Genomic DNA, 21,662 nt, shown 5'->3' with positions numbered 1-21,662 from the left:
CCTCCCCGACAATATCGAGGACACCACTTGTTTATTTTTGGAGCGCAATGCTTATATGCGACGATTTTGAGGCGACTCAATGTCATTCTCCATATAGATAAATGACTTCCATGATCCGGGGGATGAGCGAGTGACGTCATGACTTCATTGCTTCTATCCCAGAAGCTCCATCTCCAGCTCCACGGCGCTCCCGCCTCCGTCCCTCTCAGCTGGGAGGAAGAGGAGCTTGGCCAGGCGTCTCAGCACCTCCTCCTGGCCTACCAGCCGCTCCTCCAGAGCCCTCAGCCTCCGCTCCTCCGCCCTCTCCATCCTCTCCAGCTCCCTGCGGGTGGAGCTCAGCCGGGCGTCGCGCTCCGCCACCACCCTCTCCGCCTCGCTGACGGCCCTCTGCCTCCAGTCCAGAGCCTGCAGGGCCTGCAGCCTCCGCATGTCCTGCTCCGCCTCGCCGTTGGCCTGCAGAGCCTGCTGCTTGGGCAGATCCCTCAGGCCCTCTTCCTCTTCCTCTTCTTCTTCCACCTCCTCCACCTCTTCCTCCTCCTCCTCCCTGGTTCTCCTCTCCACCACCCTGACCTCCACCTGCCTGAAGGTTAGCCCCTCCTCCTCCTCCTTCTCCACCGTGGCGTGCACTGAGGTCATAATAGGACGCTTCTTCGACCCGGCAAGGAACCGCTTCTGGTTCTTTCTCTCCCCGCCTATGGGATGAACCAGAGGTGAGCTTTCCAGAGATGAGCTTTCTTTTCCACCGAGAACCGGAGTTGGTTTCCGAAACCGTAAAAGTTGGTTCGGAACGGGAACCACAAAATCCTTGGTTCAATCTGGTTCAATCGGGTTCAATCTGGTGGAAACGCAAGCCGGTTGGCGGCCAAAGAACCAAGGTTCTTTTGTTGGAAAAGTCCTCCTTAGCGGTGCTGTAGTCTTTTGGATTATAGCGGTCCTCTGGATAAGCGTCACGTTTTCATGCGTCTGGATTAATCTTTAATAATTAATGGACGTGCTTATTAGTGTGTTTGCCAGTATAGGGAAACCGCTACTATTGTTCTAGTCCGAAACACAGACATTGTGTAAAGCATAGCCAATCAGGAAGCAGCAAAAAATATCACGGTCAACTTAGCCAATCGGGAGCCAGCATTCTCGATGACGTCACCATTATAGAGTAAGTCCATTGAGTTCAACGGGGGAGTGGCGCTAGCGTGTCTGTGGGCCACTAGTTACAGATCATCTGTGACGTCACGTCACTGACTAGCCTGTAACCCGTTATGGAGTTGTGATGTTCTGTGACGTCACTGGCCGCTAGCCTGTAACCCAGGGTTCCCCAATTAGTTTTCCCTAAGGGGCAAATGATGTCAAGGGTACCAAGCTGAGGGCCACAACATTGAATCATGTCTAGGGTACCAATTAAGCCGAGGGCCACAACATTGAATCATGTCTAGGGTACCAAGCCCAGGGCCACAACATTGCAGGGGGCGACGGTGGCGTTCCCGCTACTCCAGTGACAGTTCAGATACCGTCGTTGTAGGGTGAAAATCTTGTATGTCCAAAACCGTTCGTTTGCATTTATCATTTTAAAAATGACTTAAACTAGTGAAATCAGCCGATCTACAAGCACACAACACCTCGCACCGCAAGGCGTTGTGTGCTTGTAGATCTGCTGTTTTCACTACTTTTGTGCGACGGCCTTGTTTGATGAAGCAGAGCTTTACTTTGCGAAAGAACGTACACATTTTGAGATACGAGGACCGTACTGTTTCTCTAACAAACCGTGACATATACATTAAGCTGTTTATTTTCATTTCTGTTTAGACCAGGACCTGTTTAGACCAGGACCTGTTTAGACCAGGACCTGTTTAGACCAGGACCTGTTATGACCAGGACCTGTTATGACCAGGACCTGTTTAGACCAGGACCTGTTTAGACCAGGACCTGTTATGACCAGGACCTGTTATGACCAGGACCTGTTTAGACCAGGACCTGTTTAGACCAGGACCTGTTTAGACCAGGACCTGGTCCTTTGACCATCTCAATATGGCCCTTGAAGTCCTCAAGAAAAATAAAATTACCCCCAAAAAATCTACATCTTAAAAGGCAGCATTATATATTTTTTAGGGATATACTGCATTCCATATTCGTATGTACTCAAATGTACATTTTTTTTATAATTTAACAGTGAAATAGTCTGCCATCATCGATCTATATTTATAAAATAGGCCTAATTCATAAGCCTTAAAGACACCACACTGAATCATCTATATGTTTGTCTATCGTGTCTATCAAATTCATGCCGTTTTAACACTATGTGTTTCCATTGTCCAATGTGTGGCCCTTCACTCACTTTATCAAAGTCAGTATGGGCCCCTGGAAAGAGATGTTGCCACCCCTGGTTTAGATTATGGGTTGTAATGTTATTCGTTTTAAATTGTATTTCCATACTCTATCTGTATTTACCTTGCACATGTATTTTCATTTGTCCTGTCCCCTTAATTTTGAAGCAGTGAAAGCCGCTTCCAAGGAGTGGCTTTGTCTGTCCCGTACAGTCTGTCCCATAGGCTTATAGGAGTCCCGTGTCCGTGTCATGTCCCGTGCATGTAGTATTGAGGATTGGTCAAGCTTCACATGACAATTTGGCCCTCCAGACAAAATCATTCCTTCATTAAGAATTCATAGAAATATAGAACTAAAGCACATAGAAAGTATAGATCTAGAACACAGAATGTATAGATCTAGAACACAGATTTCATAGCTCTAGAACACATAGAATAAAAATTCACTGCTTCACTTCGAACCGAGGTTTGATTTTTTTTTTTACAAAATCACTGACTTACTGATTTCGATCAGAACCCTCAAGCCCTCAAGGTGAACGAGCACGTTGGCTTAGGCTCAGTCAGTCAGTCATTGGAATTTGGCCTCTGAACCCCTAGTTGATCCTGATGAGCAGGTTGGTGCCTTGCATGGTTTCCTCCGCCATCTGCATATGAATGGGTGAATGACTGTAATGAATGTGTGTGTGAATGGGTGAATGACTGTAATGAATGGGTGAATGTAATGCACTGTCTCTGTAAAGCGCCTTGGATAAAGGGACCATACAAATGCACCATTTACCTTTTATATATTTGCGTATAAGGTGTATAACAGGTGTAAGATGAACCCTACTGGAAACCAAAAATCTAAAAATAGAATTTTGACAGAAATGTCCTCCACAATCCAACAAGGAGATGAGCCCTGAGGGCAAGACTCCAACTGTCCATCACAGACAGCTTGTCAATCAGAGGAGGAGAGGAGAGGAGAGGAGAGGAGAGGAGAGGAGAGGAGAGAGAGGAGAGGAGAGGAGAGGAGAGGGCCATGAGCCCCAGACTGAATTCTCACTAACGGGGGACATTCAAGGTGAATAAATCTAGTTTGGTATTTTGAAAAGGTCTATATCCCTAGATAATATTTCAACATGATAGCCCTTCCCAAGAGGTAGCTTAGTCATAGTTATCAGCCTTCAATGACACCAACCACAAATCCACAGAATCAAAAAACGTCTAACTGTTTTTTGAATAAAACATGTCAGAAAGTGGAAAAAAACATTGTTCAATCACTTCCATTCACTTATTTGACCACATAAACCCTAGCATGCCTATTCTGGGTCAAACATTCAATATCTACAAGCTCACAACACCTCATGTTGTGACAGTGATTTTTCATGTTGTGAACATAATTTTCACTAATTAGTCCATGAGCCCATTTCTGAATTTTCACTAACGGGGGACATTCAAGGTGAATAAATCTAGTTTGGTATTTTGAAAAGGTCTATATCCCTAGATAATATTTCAGCATGATAGCCCTTCCCAAGTCAAGTGGTTGCTTAGTCACAGTTATCAGCCTTCAATGACACCAACCACAGATCCACAGAATCAAAAACGTCTAACTGTTTTTTTGAATAAAACATGTCATGCAGAGGGAAAAAAAAACATTGTTCAACCTCTTTCATTCACTTATTTAACCACATGAACTCTAGCACAGGGTAAACATTCAATAAATGGCATCTCTACAAGGGTAAAATCTCACTCTTTCGAACTACCATCATTTCGACCGGAGGGTTATCGACTCACCCCACGGAGGTTAGGGTAAGGGTTAGAGTTGGGTGTCGAAAAGATGACATGTAGAAACAGTGAAGCGCTCCCCTCTACAAGCTCACAACATCTCACATTGTGACACGATGTGAACAGCTATATAGGGAGTCTTAACTGGTATTGAAAAGATTTGGTGTAGAGTGAAAAATGAGCGGACAACGTATAGAACGGGGACTCAACGAAGGAAGTGGTAAATCAATTAACATAATCAAACTCCATATTATACTTTCAGTATATTATACTATAAGTTTCTACATCTGCCTCCACCTCTCACTGATTAGGTTTCACTGCACCAACTACAGTACCTGCACCATTGTTTCTTGGAGAATTATACAGTACATTTCTTGTTTCCAACACTAGATTGCATAGCTGATGGTATAATTTAATTGAAAGAACAAACATATCAGTGTCAGTGGACTCAAGCTGAAGTTTTGTACCACTTCTTCCATGTGGCCTAGCTACTTCATGAAAAATGGGAGATCATGGATGTCAAAACATTACATAGATTTCACTATAATCTTTGGTCTGTTGGCAGGGGAAACATTCAGTGGTAACATTCTGGTTGCTGATCAACATAACCAAAGTCATCACCATTCAGTCCTGGTTGGACAACCTTTTGAGTATGTCATGACCTTGCTCTCTCCTCTGAATAATGTCCACAAGGCCTCCAGTGACATGTGCTTGTGCTCAAGTGCATTATCTACCCAGTGGCACAGAATGTCACCTAAGTCTTATTAAAAGTGAAATGTCCATTGCTGAATTATTGGTACTAGCCCTTACCCGTTCAAAGATATGAGCTCCAAAATGATGTGCAGTGTGTGGGTTATGGGATGTGCACTGTGCATACAGTATATGAGGGATGGAAAGTAACTTTAACTGGTGCTTGCATGATAATATGTAGGAGCATCAATGTAAGAAATACCCGTTTCGTTTAATGGCTAACCCCCCCCCCCAGCCCGCCCGCCCACCCGCCCACCCGCCTGCGCACACACCCGCCTGCACACACACACACACACACACACACACACACACACACACACACACACACACACACACACACACACACACACACACACACAGAGAGAGCTGGTTAAACATGTTGCCTCATGCTAGATGCAGAATAGATGTGCCTCATGCTAGATGCAGAATAGATAGTAGATACACCATAAAAATGCTAATATACAGTATATGATTTGTGAAAGTGACAAACGGGCTTCACAGTTATGTTAGGTGTGTTCATATGCTAATGGTGATGCGATTTCAGATCAATTGCTCCAGCCACTGAGGAGAAACGCTGTTTCAGACAGACAGACAGACAGACAGACAGACAGACAGACAGACAGACAGACAGACAGACAGACAGACAGACAAGACAAGACAAGGGTAAAATCTCACTCTTTCGAACTACCATCATTTCGACCGGAGGGTTATCGACTCACCCCACGGAGGTTAGGGTAAGGGTTAGAGTTGGGTGTCGAAAAGATGACATGTAGAAACAGTGAAGCGCTCCCCTCTACAAGCTCACAACATCTCACATTGTGACACGATGTGAACAGCTATATAGGGAGTCTTAACTGGTATTGAAAAGATTTGGTGTAGAGTGAAAAATGAGCGGACAACGTATAGAACGGGGACTCAACGAAGGAAGTGGTAAATCAATTAACATAATCAAACTCCATATTATACTTTCAGTATATTATACTATAAGTTTCTACATCTGCCTCCACCTCTCACTGATTAGGTTTCACTGCACCAACTACAGTACCTGCACCATTGTTTCTTGGAGAATTATACAGTACATTTCTTGTTTCCAACACTAGATTGCATAGCTGATGGTATAATTTAATTGAAAGAACAAACATATCAGTGTCAGTGGACTCAAGCTGAAGTTTTGTACCACTTCTTCCATGTGGCCTAGCTACTTCATGAAAAATGGGAGATCATGGATGTCAAAACATTACATAGATTTCACTATAATCTTTGGTCTGTTGGCAGGGGAAACATTCAGTGGTAACATTCTGGTTGCTGATCAACATAACCAAAGTCATCACCATTCAGTCCTGGTTGGACAACCTTTTGAGTATGTCATGACCTTGCTCTCTCCTCTGAATAATGTCCACAAGGCCTCCAGTGACATGTGCTTGTGCTCAAGTGCATTATCTACCCAGTGGCACAGAATGTCACCTAAGTCTTATTAAAAGTGAAATGTCCATTGCTGAATTATTGGTACTAGCCCTTACCCGTTCAAAGATATGAGCTCCAAAATGATGTGCAGTGTGTGGGTTATGGGATGTGCACTGTGCATACAGTATATGAGGGATGGAAAGTAACTTTAACTGGTGCTTGCATGATAATATGTAGGAGCATCAATGTAAGAAATACCCGTTTCGTTTAATGGCTAACCCCCCCCCCCCAGCCCGCCCGCCCACCCGCCTGCGCACACACCCGCCTGCCCACACACACACACACACACACACACACACACACACACACACACACACACACACACACACACACACACACACACACACACACACACACACACACACACACACACACACACACACACACGGTTAAACATGTTGCCTCATGCTAGATGCAGAATAGATGTGCCTCATGCTAGATGCAGAATAGATAGTAGATACACCATAAAAATGCTAATATACAGTATATGATTTGTGAAAGTGACAAACGGGCTTCACAGTTATGTTAGGTGTGTTCATATGCTAATGGTGATGCGATTTCAGATCAATTGCTCCAGCCACTGAGGAGAAACGCTGTTTCAGACAGACAGACAGACAGACAGACAGACAGACAGACAGACAGACAGACACTCACTCAGACATTCATGCATGTTCTGTCAACTAGCTGTGCTGACTAGTCTGCATGTTCTTACACATAGAGGTCAAACATTGCTTGGACAGTTTTCCTGTGTGCTTCTAGGGCCCTCTTCTTGTGCTTTGCTTCAAGGATAAGCCTTATTGTGGTGGGACCATACAGCGTACAGTATATGTGCCTCATTCCAGCCTTATTGTGGTGGGACCATACAGCGTACAGTATATGTGCCTCATTCCAGGCTTCATCAAGCCAACTATCTTCCATCTATTGTGTTGCCAGTAGCCCTCAGTGCTGTCCACCCATCTCTAGTTGCTGCTTGTGTTCCTACAGAGCCAGGTCCAAGCTTATCAGTCTTCCAGACCTTCCTTGGGGTCAATTTTGATCAGGCCACGAACCTCGATTCACACATAAAATCTGTAACACGCACCTGTTTCACACAGTAAAACTACTTCAGGGCTGTATTTATATTTAGGTCATTAGGAAACTTGGGAAACAGGACATTCTGCATATTGAATACTTTGTACCTTTGTTACTTCAAGTACATTTTGCCACCAGTACTTTTGCACTTTTACTTTAAGTAAAATTTTAATTTGGGACTTCTACTTTGCAGTATTGTCAAGTTCCCACAGTTTTACTTCCAAATGACAGAGAACAACTCAGGTTTCAACTCATTCAACTTGTTTATTTTCCAACTTTTCAGTTTAATGTTGGCTTTGTTGAGAGTTGATGATCGTCAGGTTGTAAACCTTTGAACACAGAGAAACAAAGAAAGGTTAACAACATTGTAAATCAACAAATAAAGCATCTCTAACTCACTATTTTTAAACAATGATTCAAAGTTCAAATTCAAGCGTCTTCAAATAAGTAAGCTTTTAAACGGTAAGTATTCAAAAGGTAAGTATTTAACATAATTAAACTTTTAAACAGTAAGTATTTAAACTTTTAAACAGCAAGTATTTAAACTTTTAAACAGCAAGTATCTAAGGTAAGTATTTAAGGTTTTAAAGGTAAGTAAAGTATTTAAGGTAAGTATTTAAAGTAAGTAATTTATTTAAAGGTAAGTAAATGTTTTACTTTTTAGACATTCAATCAATTTAATGTTTTCAGGCAAAAGTTTTCAAACATTAAAGTAACAAACTGTTTTATAAACTGTTTTCAAATCACTTAAATGTTTAGATAATGAATTAAAGTCAGCATTTTAAATAAATATTTTAAATTAAATGAGCCATTTAAGCCCTTTAAATTGAATATAGAAAAAGCTCTTTAAATGGAGTAGAAACATATAAAGGAAAAAGGATAGCTGATCTGTCTTAATGATCAGACCTTGTCAATGACATTTACTTTTTTAACTTAACCTTTTAACATTTTACATCTTTTTAATGTTAGACATTTTAACTTTTAACCCTTGGTTCTGTAAATATAGCAACCCCATGAAATGTTACATTCTAGTAGTTCCTTAAATAATTCAACATTTCTTTTAACTTTGCCAAACTTAACTTAGACTTTTAACTTCACATTATGCCTTAAGGAATTAATCAATGGCTTTTACAAATAAAGCTGTCAAACAACTTCAATTCCATAACTTAGTAAACAGGTTTGTTTGGCTGCAGTGACTACTAAACCCAAACCTTTTAACAATAACATAAACAACGCATTAAGCAGCTTTTTAAATGCATTAAGTAAATGAACATTTACAGACCATTGGTGCCTTGGAAACTAATTCAGTGGTGTGGAACTTGGTATCAGCAGTCTGTTGTTCTGGAACTTCTCCTCTCGGTGTTGTTTGTTCACTGACTGAGTGAACAGCACCATTCCTTTTCAGGTGAATTCAACTGCAAATCAGCCAACGCCCAAACGAGCAGCCATCTTTGCTAGCTGCTGCATTTTGGGAAATGCAGTTCTTTCAGAGTAGGTGAGCTGACCATACTGTGTACAGAGCTGAGATTTGGGATTGGACCCAACACCTCCCACTTGACCTCCTGGGTTGCCAAACCCAGCGAGGTCACACAAAGTCCACACTTCCTTGCTCTTGTTCTTCTCTTGTGGCCGGGATTTTGTGTTTGAGCCTCTTTGTTCCTTCAATGTTTTGCTCTCGTGGGCAGCTTTTTCCCCTTCAAGTGCATCTTCAAGCTTTTCTTTAGTTAGCCCAGCTTGCTTGGGTGATGTTGCCTCCCACTTTGACTGTTTAGGGGCTTGGCACATCTGGAGCCACTGCTTGGCAGCTAGACGGACCCAGGCTATGACTCTCACCAGCTTGGATAGGCTGCTGAATCTCCTTGTTTCGACCAGCTCTTTAACCCAGCCTCTTCTTTTTGGAAAGAGAGTTAGTTTTGCCACTTGAGTGGCCAGAAGGTCTTTTTCCTGCCGACTCATTCTTGCTTGGGCTCTTGTTACTGCAGCCGAGAATGCCTTCCTTTGGAGTTTATTCACACTCTTTCTGGCATGAGCTGCAGTCTCTCCAGCCGATTTGTAGATTAATAGAGCCCTTCTGGTCAGTGGGTTAGGCGTTTCAGTTCTCACCTCCTCTTCGAGAAGATCTTTGTTAACTCTCATCTTCTTTCTTTTGGAAAAGTTAACAGAGGTTAACATGTAGAGCTTGTCTTTGCCCCCTTGGTAGCCAATGCCCAGGGCTTTGTTGTCTTCTTCCCGCATTTGATTTGGAAGAATGAAGGTTTTCCCTTGTTCCTTTTTTAGGACTTCCATCTCTGCTGCTTTCCTCCCACTTTGATCTGATGGCCCCTTCCACCTGTCCATGACTTCATTGGTGAGTTTTATGGCTGCGCCACGGTCGACCATCTCATGGATCTGGGTTGTATAGGCATCCGTCTCCGTTGTTGAAATAAGCTCTTGGTATTTGACTGCTGCTGTTCTCATGGAGCGGGCAAAGTGTGTCTTGGACTCGTATGCGGACACCTCCATTTCTTCAGCCAAGTCAGGATGTGCGCCGCCTACCGTCTTCCCCAGTGGACTCTCCCACAAGACGAGGTCTCCAATGACTTTTACTCTCTGAGGAGCCAGTCTTCCTTCTCTGTGGCTTATGAGAAGATCAACCTCTGTTGGCCTTGCCAACTCTTCAATTCTGACTTCTGGGAAGAATTTGTGTAACTGCTCTGGTCCGACTACCTGATGTACTTTTGCAATTTCATCCAGGCCATAACAGATGAGTTGATGGGCTCTTTCTGTTCCTTTCGGAGTCTTGACTCGGACTTTGAGTAGGTATCTTCGTGTCCTCACCTTCATGATCATTCCTCCAACTCCATGTACAACTAAGGTTATTCTTTCACTTTCCAACCTCAGTCTCCCAGCGGCCTTGTGGGTTATGTAGTTTGTATCTGACGCTAGGTCAATTAAAGTTCCAATTTTGTGACCAGCATTGGCAGTGACTTGAAGCATCATCATCATGACTGGAAGTTCAGACAGACCATTCCTCCGCAGTAGCTCAGACTGACCAGATGTTTTGAGTGTCACTGTTGCCTTATTGGTGAAAGCCTTTTTGCATCTGGCTGCCATTTCAGGGGAGAGTTGAGATAGGAATTTCTCCTGCTCTTCCGTCAGTTTGCCTCTGCCTCTGATGTCGATCCCACCCTCTCTCTCTTCGCTTCTTCCCTTTGGGCAGAGGAGATAATGGTGGTCCGGAGAAATGCCTTTCCTTTTACAATCTGCATTTCTGCATAGGAAATTGTCTTTGCAGTCTTCAGCTTCATCATGGCAAACCAGGCATTTTTTGCATGCTCCCATCCTTTCTACTGCAGCTTTTCTGTCGGCTAGAGTCAGTCTTTTAAACTTCTTACAGAAGTAGATTTTGTTATTGTGCCCAGTCTCACTGCAGACACTGCATACATCTCTTTCTTCTTTCTGTGTGGTTCTTGACGAGCCAATTTTCTTCTCATACCTGTCAGGTCGATCTGGTCTCTCCATCTTCTCTGGTACTCGGATCTGTTCAAGTCTCTCAAGCACATTTTCTTGGTTCTTAAGAAACTTTAACAGCATGTTGAAGTGGTTCTCTGGTCTCACGTTGTTTTGGGGCTCCAACATGAACATCACCCAGTCTCTTTGGATGTAGTCTGGCAGCTTGCTTTCGATTGACTTAATCACCAGTGGGTTCTTCATGGCTGCTGAGTTGCCCAATTCTGTCAGGTCTGCTAGGGCCTTCTCCACAGACTGTATTAGGTCAATGACCTTTCTTGGTTGGTTCCCCTTCACAGGCGGCATCTTTTCCAGCTCCTCAAGGATTTCTATTGTAATGGTTGCGTCATTGCCATACCTGTTGTCCAAGATTCGGAACATTTCATCTGCAGTGCTGTATGTTGACAGTCTGAGTTCTTTTGAGATCTTGACCTCCACACTCTCCATTAGTTGGATTTTCTTGACTTCTGGTGATCCAGATGGCTCACCTTGCCTTTGAAGGCTCTCCCAGTCTTTTTTCCATCGATGGTAGTCTCTTCGACTGCCGGTGAAGATGGGTAGAGTTGTTGGCTTTATCCTAATTATTGGAGTTCCCGGTTGTTGTAGAGGTCTCACTGTGCCTTGGTCAGCGCGTCTTGCCGTGGCAAATTCGAACTTCCTTCTCTCCAGCCTGCTGTTTGATGTTCTGAGGGCCTTGATTCTTCCATTCACTTCCTCCTTTAGGTTCATAGGGATCCATTTTTCCCAAGCAGACATGGATAACATGGCATCATTCACCCTCTTGTCCAGTATAGCCATGAGCACTTCAAAGCCCTCCAAATTGGCACTTTCGACTGGTATGTTATTCGCCTGGTCATTAGTCCTTTCTGCTTCCTGAATTGCCATCTCAAGTTCACTGTTGCCGTACCTTGACCACAGGTTGGTCTGCACAAAGTCTCTAATTTCCTCCATCTTTATTTCGGCATCTTTGACTGTATTCTCTATGTCGGCTTCTTGCTCCTTATCAAGGGCTCCTTCTGGATCTCCATCCTTGATGTCAGCTTCCAGGCCGATCCTGAAGTCTTCATTTGTATCGAGTATTTTTCTGAAGCGGTAGGCCAGTTTCGTGAACTCCTCTTTTAATTCATCTTGAAGCATGTTTTTCCCTCCTCTTGAAATAAAGTTGGCCTGTCGAGTGAAGCTGCTTTTAGCAGTGGTCCTCTCCTTCTTGAGTTCTTGGACCGATCTCCCCAGGACTTCTTGTGCCATCTTTTCTTCTTTGAGTTTTCTCTGCGTCCACAGCTTATGGTCCAAGCTGCTCGCAGGTGGTTTACAACTGTCAAGTTCCCACAGTTTTACTTCCAAATGACAGAGAACAACTCAGGTTTCAACTCATTCAACTTGTTTATTTTCCAACTTTTCAGTTTAATGTTGGCTTTGTTGAGAGTTGATGATCGTCAGGTTGTAAACCTTTGAACACAGAGAAACAAAGAAAGGTTAACAACATTGTAAATCAACAAATAAAGCATCTCTAACTCACTATTTTTAAACAATGATTCAAAGTTCAAATTCAAGCGTCTTCAAATAAGTAAGCTTTTAAACGGTAAGTATTCAAAAGGTAAGTATTTAACATAATTAAACTTTTAAACAGTAAGTATTTAAACTTTTAAACAGCAAGTATTTAAACTTTTAAACAGCAAGTATCTAAGGTAAGTATTTAAGGTTTTAAAGGTAAGTAAAGTATTTAAGGTAAGTATTTAAAGTAAGTAATTTATTTAAAGGTAAGTAAATGTTTTACTTTTTAGACATTCAATCAATTTAATGTTTTCAGGCAAAAGTTTTCAAACATTAAAGTAACAAACTGTTTTATAAACTGTTTTCAAATCACTTAAATGTTTAGATAATGAATTAAAGTCAGCATTTTAAATAAATATTTTAAATTAAATGAGCCATTTAAGCCCTTTAAATTGAATATAGAAAAAGCCCTTTAAATGGAGTAGAAACATATAAAGGAAAAAGGATAGCTGATCTGTCTTAATGATCAGACCTTGTCAATGACATTTACTTTTTTAACTTAACCTTTTAACATTTTACATCTTTTTAATGTTAGACATTTTAACTTTTAACCCTTGGTTCTGTAAATATAGCAACCCCATGAAATGTTACATTCTAGTAGTTCCTTAAATAATTCAACATTTCTTTTAACTTTGCCAAACTTAACTTAGACTTTTAACTTCACATTATGCCTTAAGGAATTAATCAATGGCTTTTACAAATAAAGCTGTCAAACAACTTCAATTCCATAACTTAGTAAACAGGTTTGTTTGGCTGCAGTGACTACTAAACCCAAACCTTTTAACAATAACATAAACAACGCATTAAGCAGCTTTTTAAATGCATTAAGTAAATGAACATTTACAGACCATTGGTGCCTTGGAAACTAATTCAGTGGTGTGGAACTTGGTATCAGCAGTCTGTTGTTCTGGAACTTCTCCTCTCGGTGTTGTTTGTTCACTGACTGAGTGAACAGCACCATTCCTTTTCAGGTGAATTCAACTGCAAATCAGCCAACGCCCAAACGAGCAGCCATCTTTGCTAGCTGCTGCATTTTGGGAAATGCAGTTCTTTCAGAGTAGGTGAGCTGACCATACTGTGTACAGAGCTGAGATTTGGGATTGGACCCAACAAGTATTGTTACTTAAAAAATAAAAAAGAAAGAAAATCCACCACTGGTGTGTGTGTGTGTGTGTGTGTGTGTGTGTGTGTGTGTGTGTGTGTGTGTGTGTGTGAGTGTGAGTGAGAGTGTGTGTGAGAGAGTGTGTGGGGAGGGGGGGGGGGGCTGGTGCAGTAGGCGGGCTCTCAGGTGGATCCACAGGTATAGCCAGGTGCAGTGTTGTAGTGCTAAATTTGGAAGTGTGGGCACTCCCCACGCACGCGCGTGCACGCACGTGCGTCCGTGCGCGTGCACATAACGTTTTCGCTGGCTTAAAACGGGTCTGCGCGGCAGCAGAAATAGCCTTAGACCAGTGGTTCTCAACCAATAATTTGATGACCGGATCATCAGCCAAACTTCCCATGCAAAATAGCTCCACAACTGATATTTCCAATTAATTAATCAATTTTCAAATCTTATATTACCATCTGCTGTTAGTCATGCTCATTTCAGCACGGCTGGCGAGCCTATTTCAACCAATTGCTGGATCAGAACGACCTGAAAATATAATATCAACTGACTTGACTTGAGAGAAGTGTGGGCACTCCGTACCCCCGCGTTCCCCCCCCACTACATCCCTGGCCAGGTGTTAGGACCAACCCTCCCTCCTTCAGTCCAGTCCAGTTGCAGTCCAGTCCAGTCCAGTCCAGTTGTAGTCCAGTCCAGTCCAGTCCAGTCCAGTCCAGTTGCAGTCCAGTCCAGTCCAGTCCAGTCCAGTCCAGTTGCAGTCCAGTTGCAGTCCAGTCCAGTCCAGTCCAGTGAGTCCATCGTTCCATCAGAGCTGTGAGAGTCCAGTCCAGTGTGTCGACTGATCCAGCAGTGTGCGGGCGGTGAAACCAAAGGTAATTCACTCTTGTTTTCATAGTATGATCTCAGTAGGAGCTTAGATTTATGATAGTCGTTTCTATTTTGTTGGGTTTTTCCCAGGCTTTGTTTTGATGTCTAACGTCTTAATGTTATTGAGCACCTGCTCATTCATTCATTATGTTTACTTCATGTCAGGTTGTGTCTCAGACAGCCAATGGGCATTCAGTGAGTGAAGGGGGGGGGCTATAGGCTCAGTATCGTCTGACCGTTTGCATTTACATTTGGCGTTTGCGTTTCTTGCCCTCAGTTTCATTCATCTACAGTTTCACTACAACATTTATCTTATTATTTAGTGTTAATAAATCATCTCAACAGCAAGAGGTTTTCTGGTTTTGTTAGGAGTTGGAAAACGCCTCACACAGACAGTTCCTGCCTCTTAGCGCTGCTTTTAAATGGTTTTAAATAATGTGAAGAATTATTCCACTGAGAATGCAGCTCTCAATACCTATGAAACAGCATTCCGTAGCTTGGAATGGCTGCCTTGGACATTTTTAAGAACCACTTAAAAACACTGGTGTTTAAACAAGCATTTGTGGAATGTCTCAGATTTAGTTGTTGTTTTTAATCATTTGAATGCTTCGTGTTGTGACCTCATTTGACCTTATTTCTACATAATTGTGAGTTCTCTCTGTGAGAAGTGCCATTAAGATAAAACGTACATACTGTACTTACTTACTTCACCTCACTGCACAATCATAAGAGTTGATCAGTGTGCACACACACTCCCTGCATGCCAGATCAGAACCTCTGACCCAAAGCTTTTACACATCTGCCTGTTATAGCGCCACCAGGAGGCCAAACATCAGATAAATCGCTACACTGTATCTCTATAGACTTGTCATGTTTTTCATATTCCATTCTGATGGTGAATTCTGAACATTGCTGTTTCACCATATCCTACCTGACCTGGCGAAGACCTTTGCTCTGGGGAGCACTTTTTCTACTTTTATTTGGAACCTGTGCTGATAATGCCCCGAAAGGGTCCTACTAATTGCACCAAAATACCCAAAAGTACACAAAAGAACACAAAAGTACACAAAACTACCCAAAAGTATACGCCAAAGTACCCAAAAGTATACCCTAAAGTACACAAAACTACCCAAAAGTACACAAAACTACCCCAAAGTACACAAAACTACCCCAAACTACCCAAAAGTATACCCAAAAGTACACAAAACTACCCCAAACTACACAAAAGTAGGCAGGGGCCAGCACCCAGGGGGTCCCTGGTGGACGACCCACCACTGGGGCCCACCACGGACCCCCACGGACCCCAGCGGCGCCGGAAAAAGCAAATTGAAAAATAAGCAAATCTAGCAGATCTACAAGCTACGTACTGCTCCACTCCACATGCCGTGGCTTGGCCGGAGAGGGTTCCGCGGACCCCTGCTACTCAGGGGGGGTCCCTGGTGGCCGACCCACCACCGGGCCCACCACAGACCCCCCATGTACAAAGAATAAAAAAAAAAAATATGCGAATCTAGCAGATCTACAAGCTACTGCTCCATTCCATAATTCGTGGCTTGCCCGGGGAGGGGTCCGCGGACCCCCGCTCCTAAGGAAGGGATCAAATTCAGCTTTGTGCGTCTTAGCACATGTGTTTATTATAGATATCTGGCATATGGTTGAAGCATTCCATTTCATTGTGATTATGATATGATTGGGCCATGCTTTCAACAGGTCTGAGCTACAAGCTCACAACGCGTCGCATCGCAATGCACTTTGAGCTTGCCTTGCCCTTGTAGAACTGCTATTTTCAGAAAGACACGGTATAAAATAGGGCTAACGTGTATGTTTTATAATATTTTAATTTATATACGCAAAGTAACTATAGTAACTAAAGTTTTCAATTAAATGTAGTGGAATAAAAGTAGAATATTTGTATCCGAGAAAATGTATTGGAAATTGGAATTACTCATGTAAAGTACAAATAACTCAACATTTTACTATTAAGTACAGTACTTAAGTAAATGTACTTGTAGTATTTTGTTGTTTAAGCGTCATATTAATTTACCAGGACATTTTAAAATATCGTCGCGAGTCGCGATGTTGGAGGAGAATTGAGAACCAGCATGACTCAAACCGAGGCGGGCAGTGAGAGTCATGTCATCTTTCCAAGGCATTCGATGTTCGGCTTGGGATGGAGCATGTCCTGTTGCTCTACCTGCTCTACAAGCTCACAACGCGGCACAAAGTGACCCGTTGTGAGCTTATAGATCTGCTGTTTTCACTAGTTTGGATCCAGGGCAAAATGTCTAATTTCTCTTTTGGGTCACGTAGGCTACAGGCTAAAACGTTTGGGAACCACTGGCCTAGACCTATACATGATTGTGATATGATTTATTGTGGCCACAACTTTCAGACAACCCGTTTCAAATAGTTTTCTTGTTGATTAGATAGGCTATTAAAGAAACTTCTGTTTTGATTTTGTCATAATTAAAGGTCTGAGGTCTGACAGTCAAATAACTGTATGATGAGATTGTTCTGAAGCACAAGATGAAATAAAATAACAGTTTATTAACACGCTCTATTACAATTCACACTGTAACTGTAACATGATATTCATGTTATGTAAAAGCGGCTTCGGAATTAACATAATTTCTGGTCATTTATTGACAGAGAGAAATATGAAAAGCCCGACTTTCGTTTTAAATAAAATAAAATGATTTGTACAAGGCTTATTCTGTGATATGTTTGTGGTTGAAAATGTGTTTTCCCTGCCGCTCTGTGAACAGACTCTACAGGGAATAACATCACCATAATCTGATCATCATCATTAATAGCAGAAATAATTAAGCAATAAATGCCCCAAAATAAAAATATTTCATATCATGGTCAGGCATAATTCATAGCAAATCATAAAGCAAATATTCAAATGGCTTCGACGCATAATGTAATTCTTTTTACGGAAATATGACAAAGATCTGAAGCTTTATTTAGTTATTATAGATGAAGACTGAATGCCGAGTTCTAACCCACAGATATTACAGTAGGCTACATGTAGGCCTATAATCAAATGGACCCCAATACAGTATTTTCTCATTCTGAAGTGTAACCAAGCAGAAACTGCGTCTGTTCCGTTTCCCGACATGGAAGGCTTATAGATTCTATTGACATTCTAGCCAAGCCCTTTAGCACATGAAATAAATATGCTGTTCTTTTAGAACTAACATGTTTTATACCGTTACATTATAGCAGGTTGATCATCCGCAACATGGCGGACGATTGTTTTTTTGCGTTCAGAAGTTCTCGGCTATGCACTTGGCAGTGCGGTCTCATTTCACAGGCAAAATGTGCACTTCACAGGACAAGCCCTACACTACACTAGCCCTACCCTAGCTAGGGCTACACTACACTAGCACTACCCTAGCTAGGGCTACACTACCCTAGCTAGGGCTACACTACACTAGCACTACCCTAGCTAGGGCTACACTACACTAGCACTACCCTAGCTAGGGCTACACTACACTAGCCCTACACTAGCTAGGGCTACACTACACTAGCCCTACCCTAGCTAGGGCTACACTACACTAGCACTACCCTAGCTAGGGCTACACTACACTAGCACTACCCTAGCTAGGGCTACACTACACTAGCCCTACCCTAGCTAGGGCTACACTACACTAGCACTACCCTAGCTAGGGCTACACTACACTAGCCCTACACTAGCTAGGGCTACACTACACTAGCCCTACCCTAGCTAGGGCTACACTACACTAGCACTACCCTAGCTAGGGCTACACTACACTAGCACTAACCTAGCTAGGGCTACACTACACTAGCACTACCCTAGCTAGGGCTACACTACACTAGCACTACCCTAGCTAGGGCTACACTACCCTAGCTAGGGCTACACTACACTAGCACTACCCTAGCTAGGGCTACACTACACTAGCACTACCCTAGCTAGGGCTACACTACACTAGCACTACCCTAGCTAGGGCTACACTACACTAGCCCTACACTAGCTAGGGCTACACTACACTAGCCCTACCCTAGCTAGGGCTACACTACACTAGCACTACCCTAGCTAGGGCTACACTACACTAGCACTACCCTAGCTAGGGCTACACTACCCTAGCTAGGGCTACACTACACTAGCACTACACTAGCTAGGGCTACACTACACTAGCACTACCCTAGCTAGGGCTACACTATGAAGGGCGCACACTCTGAATTGAGAAGCGGCTTATGTCTTCCAGTGGTGTAAAGTAACAAAGTACATTTACAAGTACTGTACTTAAGTGCAATTTTGAGTTATTTGTACTTTACATGAGTAGTCCTAATTCCAATTTCCAATACATTTTCTCGGATACAAATATTCTACTTTTATTCCACTACATTTAATTGAAAACTTTAGTTACTATAGTTACTTTGCGGATATAAATTAAAATATTATAAAACATAGGCCTACACGTTAGCCCTATTTTATACCGTGTCTTTCTGAAAATAGCAGTTCTACAAGGGCAAGGCAAGCTCGAAGTGCATTGCGATGCGACGCGTTGTGAGCTTTTAGCTCAGACCTGTTGAAAGCATGGCACAATCATATCATAATCACAATGAAATGGAATGCTTCAACCATATGCCAGATATCTAATAAACACATGTACTAAGACACACAAACCTGAATTTGATCCCTTCCTGAGGAGCGGGGGTCCGCGGACCGCTCCGCCAAGCCACGGCATGTGGAGTAGAGCAGTACGTAGCGTGTAGATCGTCTAGATTCGTGTATTTTTCCATTCGCTTTTTCCGGCCCCGCTGGGGTCCGTGGGGGTCCATGGGGGTCCGTGGTGGACCCCGGTGGTGGGTCGGCCACCAGGGACCCCCTGGGTGCTGGCCCCTGTCTACTTTTGTGTAGTTTTGTGTAGTTTTGGGTACTTTTGGATATACTCTTGGGTAGTTTGGGGTAGTTTTGTGAACACAAGAGGCGCCATGGGGCCCAAGTGGAGGGTCGGCCACCAGGGACCCCCTGGGGACCCCCCCTGAGGAGCGGGGGTCCACGGACCCCTCCCCGGCCAAGCCACGGCATGTGAAGTGGAACAGTACGTAGCTTGTAGATCGGCTAGATTTGCTTATTTTTCCATTTGCTTTTTCCGGCGCCGCTGGGGTCCGTGGGGGTCCGTGGTGGGCCCTGGTGGTGGGTCGGCCACCAGGGACCCCCTGTGTGCTGGCCCCTGCCTACTTTTGTGTAGTTTGGGGTAGTTTTGTGTACTTTTGGGTAGTTTTGGTAGTTTTGTGTACTTTGGGGTAGTTTTGTGTACTTTTGGGTATACTTTTGTGTACTTTTGGGTAGTTTGGGGTAATTTTGTGTACTTTTGGGTAGTTTAGTGTAATTTGGGGTATACTTTTGCGTACTTTTGGGTATACTTTTGGGTAGTTTTGTGTAGAATTTGTGCCAAATTATTTGAAAACTTTAGTTACTAGTTACTTTGCAGATGATTAGATTATAAAACATACAGTAATCCATTTAGCCCTATTTTATACCTAGGCTATTTGAAAATAGTCGATCTACAAGCTCACAACATGTCGCTTTGAAAAAATAAAAATAAAATAAAAAACAGGATTAATCAAACAAAATATAGTTTGAAGTTACAATGGGTTTGTATGGAAGGGGGCGTGTCTGATTAAAATGCATATCAAATATCGAAATACTGAATGAAGCAACTTAATTAGTAAAACCGGGAAATCATCTGTGTCATTTTAGATTTTCACATTGGCCAATCTGAAATATTAGATCTATAAACTCGCAGCGTGGCACAAAGTGTACACACTGCGAGCTTGTACATCTGCTTATTTGTTTGTTTATTTGTTGAAAAATCTTGAGAGTGTGTATTGTTGGGAATCAGAAGGCATTTGTACAATCAGCCTCTGGTCTTTAAAGGGTTAAACATAATGCCTGGGGTTTCTCACTAAAGTCCAGTATTAAAATGACACCTGAAACATGTTAAAGTGAAATATCCCTTTAATTACAGGGCAGTCAGATTGAATTAGTGTCAGTACAAACATCTAGGTATTTTAATTGATCGTTTACATTTTTAATATCACTTTGGAAACTTAGTTAAAGGTGCAGAAAGTGATATTTCTTCATTAAAATAAGTGTTAAACAGCTCTGTATAATGATAGCAGTCATTGTTACATTAGTTATAGAGCAGGGGTCTTCAACAGGGGGTCTGGGACCCCATGGGGGTCCTCAGAGACACTACAGGGGGGTCCGCCACATCTTTGTGTGATGGAGACTTATTAGGACTATATTTGTGTGTTGCCTCAGAGAACAGCATCGAGACCACCATGAACCCCAGGCTGACTCCAGACCAGCAGAGGGCGCTGTGCTCCCAGCTTGGTGGAGAGGTTTCTCTAAGGCTCCTCTACAAGGCTTCTGTCCATGGTTTCACTGCAGCAGCGTTCCACCAGAGATGTGACAACCAGGGACCCACTGTGTCTGTGGGGTACAATACGTCTGGATACGTCTTTGGGGGATACACCACCCTAGCATGGAAAAATGGTGAAGAATACCGAAACGATGACAAGGCTTTTATTTTCACCTTTAAGGGGGCAAATGTTATCAGATATCAGGTCACCAATCCCGCTTGGGCAGTGTACATGTACAGCAGCTTTGGTCCTTGTTTTGGAGCCTGTAGTTTGCTTCTTGTTCATTATAACAAAGCTGTAGCGCTCAGCCGTCCTAGTGGACATGGTTATGAATTCCCTGCTGCAGAAATGCATGGCAACGACCTGGATCTCACTGAATGTGAGGTTTACACAGTGGAAGGTGAGTTAAAAACAAACACTCGCACGCACAAACGCACACACACGCAAGCGCGCGCGCATGCACACATATACACACTAAACACACGCATAGGCATGAAGGGCATGCAGGACGCATGCACACACACACACACACACACACACACACACACACACACACACACACACACACACACACACACACACCAACGCCCACACGCAAGCGTGTGCGCGTGTGCACACACACGCACGCACGCACGCACGCACGCACACACACACACACACACACACACACACACACACACACACACACACACACACACACACAGACACACACAGACACAGACACACACTCAGACACACACACTAACGCCCACACGCAAGCGTGCGCGCGCATGCACACACACACACACACACACACACAGACACACACACACACACACACACACACACACACACATGCAGTTGCGGACTAGCCGCAAATTGCAACACTAGATTTTTTT

The 21,662-nt window shown here is 43.1% G+C and overlaps 1 protein-coding gene across 1 annotated transcript in view; it reads left to right on the top strand.

Moving 5' to 3' along the window:
• Positions 1–16,487: 16,487 nt before the first annotated feature.
• The window catches only part of LOC308304958 (uncharacterized protein), a gene marked incomplete at its 5' end in the record, with an annotated part of 47,288 nt that continues 42,113 nt past the window's right edge, over positions 16,488–21,662 (top strand). The window contains 3 exons of the mRNA XM_080749581.1: positions 16,488–16,509; positions 20,684–20,917; positions 21,131–21,184. Of these exons, the coding sequence (XP_080605707.1) occupies positions 16,488–16,509; positions 20,684–20,917; positions 21,131–21,184 (310 nt within the window). The remainder of the gene's footprint in view (positions 16,510–20,683; positions 20,918–21,130; positions 21,185–21,662) is intronic.

The sequence above is a fragment of the Nannobrachium achirus genome (assembly GCF_963921795.1).
Source record: "Nannobrachium achirus genome assembly, chromosome: 19".
Lineage (NCBI taxonomy): Eukaryota > Metazoa > Chordata > Actinopteri > Myctophiformes > Myctophidae > Nannobrachium > Nannobrachium achirus.
Note: the sequence above shows the minus strand (reverse complement) of the source record. Positions and strands in the feature narration are given on the sequence as shown.